This window comes from Anoplopoma fimbria, chromosome 16 (assembly GCF_027596085.1).
Source record: "Anoplopoma fimbria isolate UVic2021 breed Golden Eagle Sablefish chromosome 16, Afim_UVic_2022, whole genome shotgun sequence".
Classification (NCBI taxonomy): Eukaryota; Metazoa; Chordata; class Actinopteri; order Perciformes; family Anoplopomatidae; genus Anoplopoma; species Anoplopoma fimbria.
Window position 1 is genome coordinate 25,874,913 of NC_072464.1, and position 8,984 is coordinate 25,883,896.

The window sequence follows — 8,984 nt, forward strand, 5'->3', positions numbered from 1 at the left end:
GTGAGAGGAAGTAGGTTAGGGGGACAGGAAGTAAGTGAGGGTGAGAGGAAGTAGGTTAGGGGGACAGGAAGTAAGTGAAGGAAGTAGGTTAGGGGGACAGGAAGTAAGTGAGGGTGACAGGAAGTAGGTTAGGGGGACAGGAAGTAAGTGAAGGTGAGAGGTGAGGTTAGGGGGACAGGAAGTAGGTTAGGGGGACAGGAAGTAAGTGAGGGTGACAGGAAGTAGGTTAGGGGGACAGGAAGTAAGTGAGGGGACAGGAAGTGGGTTAGGGGGACAGGAAGTAAGTGAAGGTGAGAGGAAGTAGGTTAGGGGGACAGGAAGTAGGTTAGGGGGACAGGAAGTAAGTGAGGGTGACAGGAAGTGGGTTAGGGGGACAGGAAGTAGGTTAGGGGGACAGGATGTAGGTTAGGGGGACAGTGGTGAAGACGACAGGAAGTAAGTGACAGCTACAGGACGTAATTGACTGTGACAGGAAGTGACTGTGACAGGAAGTTGTGTTGTACTTCCTGTTGTCGCTGCAGGTGTGTCATGCAGAGTTCTTTATTGGCTCACATCATATCAAAGTTAAACTTCTGTTCAGACCTTCAGGTGAGAAGGTAAACTGAACTTAACTCCTTGGTATCGTTCTGTTGAACAGTAACGTATCCATGATGCAGGTGTGGGAGGGACTCACCTGGACGAGTCATCAGGACCATCTGAGAGGAGAAACAGGAAACGAACACGACTTCATTCAGTGTTCAGTCTAACTATGAAAGAACCTCCATCACATGTCTGGCTTCTGATTGGTCGGCTCACCCTGGACGTGGAGCACGGCGGTGGCGGTGGCCGTTCCGGCGCCGTTGGTGACCAAACACCTGTAACTTCCTGCGTCCTCCACAAGCACTTCCTTTATCTCCAGGAAGTGAAGGCCAGAGCGCTCGTACACACTGACCCGCCCACGGGACTGAAGCTCCGCCTCCTCCTGAACGGGTGGAGGAGATGAAGCAGTGTCCAATAACAAGATGTACCTTTTTAATAACATTTAAATATTTCAACTGTGTCATCAATCATTAACCCTCAACAATAACCTCACAGTCTGAACACCTGGTGCCCGTTAAGCTCCGCCCACCTTGTACCATGTGACCCGGGGCTGTGGCCGTCCCGTGGTTTTTGCGCTGAACTTCCCCGTCCGTCCCACGTCGGCGAACACTCGGCTCGGTTTAGTGACGAACCTTGGCGGACTCTCGCCCCAGATACTGAGCCTGTTGTCCACCGCCGGGAATCATGGGAAATGTAGTTATATGAGCATCATTTCATTCTTATACCACAACTACTTTCTTCCTGATACCTGAGACAAGAGAAGAACTCACCCTGACTTCATGGACGAAGGGACGACGGACTTACTCCCAGAATGCACTGCAGGAAAAACACAAGATCATTCAAACAAGATGAGAAAGTAACAACTTCACACATACACACACACACACACACACACTAACACACACACACACACACACACACACACACACTAACACACACACACACACACACACACAACACACACTAAGACACACACACACTAACACACACACACTAAGACACACACACACACACTAACACACACACACTAACACACACTAACACACACACACTAACACACACACACACACAACACACACACACACTAACACACACACACTAACACACACACACACACACACACACACACACACACACACACACACTGTAGATGAGGTCATCTCTGGACTGTGAGAATCAGAGTTGACTGAAGTTTCTCCTGAAGGTTCAGAGCTTTATCGTCCTCTTAGTGAAATATGAATATTCATAGATTATTATTATTATTATTATTATTATTACTATGATTATTATTATTATTATTATTATATTATTATTACTATGATTATTATTATTAGATAAGATAAGATAAGATAAGATAATCCTTTATTAGTCCCGCAGTGGGACATGTACAGGCTTACAGCAGCAGAGAGGACAGTGCACAAGAGACATAGTAAAGAAAGACAAGATAAAAATAAAAAATGAAAATAAAAGAAACAAGTATTATAAATAAGCAATAAAAAACAGTAGAAAATCAACAATAACTGAAATATTATATTTACAGACAGAAAAAACTATTTTAACTATTATAGCACATTGTAATGTATTGCACAGGTTTTTATTGTCATGTGTCATGTGGTCTGCTGGGAGCAGAGCTGGTTGTGCAGCCTGACAGCAGCAGGAAGGAAGGACCTGCAGTACCTCTCCTTCACCACCGGGGGTGAATGAAGGACCTGCAGTACCTCTCCTTCACCACCGGGGGTGAAGAAGCCTGGGGGTGGTGGCTGAAGGAGCTGCACAGAGCTGCCAGGGTGTCCTGCATGGGGTGGGAGGTGTTGTTCATCAGGGATGACAGCTTGGCCATCATCCTCCTGTCTCCCACCACCTCCACCGTATCCAGTGGACACCCAGCACACTGCTGGCCTTCCTGACAAGCTTGTTCAGTCTCTTATTATAATATTATTATTATATTTATTAATCACCAGACTCACAGTCGGCTAAACACTTTTCTTTTATCGCTGGAAAACAAACGAATTGTTCCAATTTACAAAAATGTATCAGTATTACTTTACTATTAGTCGTATTGTTAGAAGTATCAGTAGTAGTATCAGTAGTGTCAGTAGTATTACATTACATTACAGTCATTTAGCAGATGCTTTTATCCAAAGCGACTTATCATTACACATCAGTACACATCAGTACATATTACATATTAGTACATATCATTCACACACTGATGACAGGCTACCATCAAGGTGCCACCATCAGACTCTAACTAACATTCATCATCCAGTCCACACCGATGGCCTTCAGGAGCAACTTGGGGTTAAGTGTCTTGCCCAAGGACACATCGACTGCCGAAGCCGGGTATCGAACCACCGACCCTCTGATTGGAGAACTACCTTGCTCTCCACTACGCCACAGCCACCGTGAGTAGTATTATTAGTAGTATTATGAGTAGTACCAGTAGTATTATCAGTAGTATCAGTATTATCAGTAGTACTATGAGTAGTGTCAGTAGTATTATCAGTAGTATCAGTATTATCAGTAGTACTATGAGTAGTGTCAGTAGTATTATCAGTAGTATTATCAGTAGTATTAGTAGTCCGTCCTCCACACTGCTCCCTGTAGGAGCATCCAGCTACAGACTCTGGTGCCTACAGGGCAGTGAGAGGAACAGCTCCTTCCTATCTCCAGACCATGAAGCCCTACACCCCCCACCACTCCTCTCTGCTGCCTCGGGGTGACTGGTTGCCCCGTCGCTCAGAGGTCCCTGCAGCCGATCCACCCGGTCACAGCTTCTTCCTGTCCTGACCCCTCAGTGGAGGAATGAACTCCCCACTGACCTCAGGACAGCAGAGTCACTGCCCATCTTTAACCTCACCTCTTCAAGAAGTACTACCTGATAAAGAAGTACTACTGATAAAGAAGTACTACCTGATAAAGAAGTACTACCTGATAAAGAAGTACTACTGATAAAGAAGTACTACCTGATAAAGAAGTACTACTGATAAAGAAGTACTACCTGATAAAGAAGTACTACCTGATAAAGAAGTACTACCTGATAAAGAAGTACTACCTACCTGATAAAGAAGTACTACCTGATAAAGAAGTACTACCTGATAAAGAAGTACTACTGATAAAGAAGTACTACCTGATAAAGAAGTACTACCTGATAAAGAAGATAAAGAAGTACTACCTGATAAAGAAGTACTACCTGATAAAGAAGTACTACCTGATAAAGAAGTACTACTGATAAAGAAGTACTACTGATAAAGAAGTACTACCTGATAAAGAAGTACTACTGATAAAGAAGTACTACCTGATAAAGAAGTACTACCTGATAAAGAAGTACTACTGATAAAAGTACTACTGATAAAGTACTACCTGATAAAGAAGTACTACCTGATAAAGAAGTACTACCTGATAAAGAAGTACTACCTAAAGAGTCTTCCTCTTATTGTATTATATTAGTTTGTTTCTATACTTTTGCTCTGGTTTCTGCTCTTAGATGCTTGTTTAAGAAAGGAGATGCACTGATGACTTCTGGTGACTAGTAGTTCTCTTGAATACCTATGTTGAATACACTTCCTGTAAGTCGCTTTGGATAAAAGCGTCTGATAAAGAAGTACTACATAAAGACTGTAATGTAATGTAATGTAATGTAATGTACATTAATGTAATGTAATGTAGTGTAGTAGTATCAGTAGTATTATCAGTAGTATTATGAGAAGTGTCAGTAGTACTAGTAGTATTATTAGTACTGTCAGTATTATCAGTAGTATTAGTAGTATTATTAGTAGTAGTATTAGTAGTATTAGTAGTAGTATCAGTAGTATTAGTAGTATTAGTAGTAGTATTAGTAGTAGTATCAGTAGTATTAGTAGTATTAGTAGTATTATTAGTAGTATTAGCAGTAGTATTAGTAGTATTAGTAGTAGTAGTATCAGTAGTATTAGTAGTATTAGTAGTATTATTAGTAGTATTAGCAGTAGTATTAGTAGTATTAGTAGTATCAGTAGTATTAGCAGTATTAGCAGTAGTATTAGTAGTATTAGCAGTAGTATTAGTAGTATTAGTAGTAGTAGTATCAGTAGTATTAGTAGTATCAGTAGTATCAGTAGTATTAGCAGTATTAGCAGTAGTATTAGTAGTATTAGCAGTAGTATTAGTAGTATTAGCAGTAGTAGTATCAGTAGTAGTATCAGTAGTATCAGTAGTATTAGCAGTATTAGCAGTAGTATTAGCAGTATTAGCAGTAGTATTAGCAGTATTAGCAGTAGTATTAGTAGTAGTAGTATCAGTAGTATCAGTAGTATCAGTAGTATCAGTAGTATTAGCAGTATTAGCAGTAGTATTAGCAGTAGTAGTATCAGTAGTATCAGTAGTATCAGTAGTATCAGTAGTATTAGCAGTAGTATTAGCAGTATTAGCAGTAGTATTAGCAGTAGAAAGCATGTTCTTCTAGGTATTCCTACCTTCCAGAAGGATCTCCACGGTAACCTGTCGGCTCCCGGCCTGATTGGTCACCTGACAGGTGTAGCGGCCCACATCCTCCTCTTTGACTCCGCCCACCACCAGGCTGAAGTTGCCCCGCCCACCTTGCTCCACAACACAGCGCTCCCCTCCAATCACAGCCCTCCCCTCTCTGTACCATGTGACCTGAGGCTCAGGCCGACCTCGCACCTGAAAGACCAACACGAGACGAGTTTATGTAGACGAGAAGCCGGAGAACAAGACGGACGGACTCAGGAGTCTGTGTAGTTCTTTGTGTCTCTTTGAAGTTCTTTTGTGTCTCTTTGTGTCTCTTTGTGTCTCGTTGTAGTTCTTTGTGTCTCTTTGTAGTTCTTTTGTGTCTCATTGTTGTTCTTTTGTGTCTCGTTGGTGTCTCTTTGTGTCTCTTTGTAGTTGTTTTGTGTCTCTTTGTGTCTCTTTGTAGTTCTTTTGTGTCTCGTTGTAGTTATTTTGTGTCTCTTTGTGTCTCTTTGTAGTTCTTTTGTGTCTCATTGTTGTTCTTTTGTGTCTCGTTGGTGTCTCTTTGTGTCTCTTTGTAGTTGTTTTGTGTCTCTTTGTGTCTCTTTGTAGTTCTTTTGTGTCTCGTTGTAGTTATTTTGTGTCTCTTTGTAGTTCTTTTGTGTCTCTTTGTGTCTCGTTGTAGTTCTTTTGTGTCTCGTTGTAGTTCTTTTGTGTCTCGTTGTAGTTCTTTTGTGTCTCGTTGTAGTTCTTTTGTGTCTCGTTGTAGTTGTGTCTCGTTGTAGTTCTTTTGTGTCTCGTTGTAGTTCTTTTGTGTCTCGTTGTAGTTCTTTTGTGTCAGTTGTTCTGGTCGTCTGTAGTCACATTGTGTATGTTTGTGATCATTTATCACTTTAAGTCAGACCCCCTGACCGTCTGAGCCCCTGGTGTTGTCCACGGGAGGCCCCTTTAGTGATCCAACCGTGCACACACACTGTGTGTGATGTCTGTGTGTGTGTGTGTGTGTGTGTGTGTGTGTGTGTGTGTGTGTGTGGTGTGTGTGTGTGTGTGTGTGTGTGTGTGTCTGTGTGTGTGTGTGTGTGTGTGTGTGTGTGTGTGTGTGTGTGGTTGACTGCTTCACATCAGGATGCAGCCGATCACAAGACTGAAGAGGTTAATCCCTCTGATCTCACATCTGCCTATTCTTTCCTCCTCCTCTCCTCCTCTCCTCTCCTCCTTTGTCTCCCCTCCCTCCTCCTCCCTCCCTCCTCTCCTCTCTCTCCCTCCCCTCTCCCTCCTCTCCCTCCCTCTCCCTCCTCCCCTCCCCTCCTCCCTCCTCTCCTCCCTCCCCTCCCTCCCTCCTCTCCCCCTCCTCCCTCCTCCCTCCTCCTCCTCCTCTCCCTCCCTCCCTCCCTCTCCTCCCTCCTCCTCCCTCCCTCCCTCTCCTCCTCCCCTCCCTCCTCCTCCCCCTCCCCTCCTCCTCCCCTCCTCCTCCTCCCTCCCTCCTCTCCTCCTCCCTCCTCTCCCTCCCTCCTCTCCTCTCCTCCTCCTCCCCTCCCTCCTCCCCTCCTCCCTCCCTCCCTCCTCTCCTCCTCTCCCTCTCCCTCCTCTCCTCTCCTCTCCCCTCTCTCCTCCTCCCTCCCTCCTCCTCTCCTCCCTCCCTCTCCTCCCTCCCTCTCCTCCCTCCTCTCCTCCTCTCCTCCCTCCTCCTCTCCTCCTCTCCTCCCTCCCCTCTCCTCCCTCCTCTCCTCCCTCCCTCCTCCCTCTCCTCCCTCCTCCCTCCTCTCCTCCCTCCTCTCCTCCTCCTCTCCTCCCTCTCCTCCCTCCTCTCCTCCTCCTGTCTCCCTCCCTCCCCCTCTCCTCCTGTGTCTCCTCTCCCTCCTCCCTCCTCTCCCTCCCTCCTCTCCTCCCTCCCCCTCCCTCCTCCTCTCCTCCCCTCCTCTCCTCCTCCTCTCCTCCTCCCCTCCTCTCCTCCCCCTCCTCTCTCCCTCCCTCCTCTCCTCCCTCCTCTCCTCCTCTCCTCTCCTCCCTCCTCTCCTCCTTTCCTCCTCCCCCTCCTCCCTGTGTCCCTCCCTCTCCTCTCCTCCCTCCTCTCCTCCTCTCCCTCCTCTCCTCCCTCCCTCCTGTGTCTCCTCCTCTCCTCCTCTCCCCTCCTCTCCCTCCCTCCTCTCCCCTCCCTCCTCTCCTCCTCCCTCTCCCTCTCTCCTCCCTCCTCTCCCTCCCTCCCTCTCCCTCCTCTCCTCCCTCCCTCCTCCTCCTCTCCTCTCCTCTCCTCCCTCCTCTCCTCCCTCCTCTCCTCCCTCCTCCTCTCCCTCCTCTCCTCCTCTCCTCCTCCTCCTCCCTCCTCCCTCCCTCTCCTCCCTCCCTCCTCCCTCCCTCCTCCCCCTCCTCCCTCTCCTCCTCCCTCCTCTCCTCCCTCCTCCCCTCTCCTCCCTCCTCCTCTCCTCCCTCCCTCCTCTCCTCCTCTCCTCCTCCTCCCTCCTCTCCCTCCCTCCTCCTCCTCCCTCCTCTCCCTCCCTCCTCTCCTCCCTCCTCTCCCCTCCTCTCCTCCTCTCCTCCCTCTCCTCTCCTCTCCTCCTCCCTCCCTCCTCCCTCCCTCCTCCTCTCCCTCTCCTCCTCTCCTCCCCCTCCTCTCCCCCTCTCCTCCTCCCTCCCCTCCTCCCTCCCTCCTCCCTCCCTCCTCCCTCCTCTCCTCCCCTCTCCTCCCTCTCCCTCCCTCCTCTCCTCCTCTCCTCCCTCCTCTCCTCCCTCCTCCTCCCCTCCTCCCTCCTCTCCTCCTCCTCTCCTCTCCCTCCCCTCCTCCCTCCTTTGTCTCCCTCCCCTCCCTCCCTCCCCCTCCTCCCTTCCTCTCCTCCCTCCTCCCTCCTCTCCTCCTCTCCTCCCTCCTCTCCTCCTCTCCTCCTCTCCTCTCCTCCCCTCCTCCCTCCCCTCTCCTCCCTCCCTCCTCTCCTCTCCTCTCCTCCTCCTCCTCTCCTCCTTGTCTCCTCCCCTCTCCTCTCCCTCCTCTCCTCCTCTCCTCCTCCCTCTCCTCCCTCCTCTCCTCCCTCCTCCCCTCCCTCTCCCTCCTCCCCCTCCCCTCCTCTCCTCCTCCCCTCTCCTCTCCCTCCCTCCTCTCCTCCCTCCTCTCCTCCTCCTCTCCTCCTCTCCTCCCTCCCTCCTCCTCCCTCCTCTCCTCCTCCTCCCTCCCCTCTCCTCTCCTCCCTCCTCCTCCTCCTCTCTCCCCTCCTCCCTCCTCTCCCTCCCTCTCCCTCCCTCCCTCTCCTCCCTCCCTCCCTCCCTCCCTCCCTCCTCTCCTCTCTCTCCTCCTCCCTCCCTCCCTCCTCCCTCCTCCTCCTCCCTCCTCCCCCTCCTCCTCCTCCCTCCCTCCCTCTCCTCCCTCCTCTCCTCCTCCCTCCCTCCCTCCTCCCTCCCTCCTCTCTCCTCTCCTCCTCCCTCCCTCCTCCCTCCCTTGTCTCCTCTCCTTGTGTCCTCCTCCTTTAACTGAGCCCTACCTTCCCCTCCAGTCGGGCGTCTCCCCCAGGGCGACCCGGGCGTTGCGGGGAGGAAGGATGAAAGCTGGAGGCTCGTTGCCGCGGGAACTGCATCCTGGTGACAGGTCCGTTACCTTGGAGACGGTGGACGAGGCTGAAGCCAACCGGAGGTCACTCATCCTGCTGGAGAAAAAATATATATTTAATGTGTGTGTGTGTGTGTGTGTGTGTGTGTGCGCGTGTGTGTGTGTGTGTGTGTGTGTGTGTGTGTGTGTGCGTGTGTGCGTGTGTGTGTGTGTGTGTGTGCTGAGGGATGAACAGATCAAACACATTAAGATAAAAACATCATGTGTGTGAGATCAGCTGTGAACATGTGACTCTCTCCACATGTTTGAATAATAATAATAATAATCATTAAATAATAATAATAATAATATAATAACAATAATATAATAATAATAACAATAATAATAATAGTATAATAATAATATAATAATAATAATAATA

General features: G+C 48.6%; 1 protein-coding gene across 1 annotated transcript in view; it reads right to left on the bottom strand.

Moving 5' to 3' along the window:
• Positions 1-1,410, bottom strand: part of LOC129104231 (myosin light chain kinase, smooth muscle-like) — a 40,233-nt gene extending 38,823 nt beyond the window's left edge. The window contains 4 exon segments of the mRNA XM_054614806.1: positions 674-695; positions 796-961; positions 1,109-1,241; positions 1,350-1,410. Coding sequence (XP_054470781.1) covers positions 674-695; positions 796-961; positions 1,109-1,241; positions 1,350-1,360 — 332 coding nt within the window. The 5' untranslated portion in view covers positions 1,361-1,410.
• Positions 1,411-8,984: the final 7,574 nt, after the last annotated feature.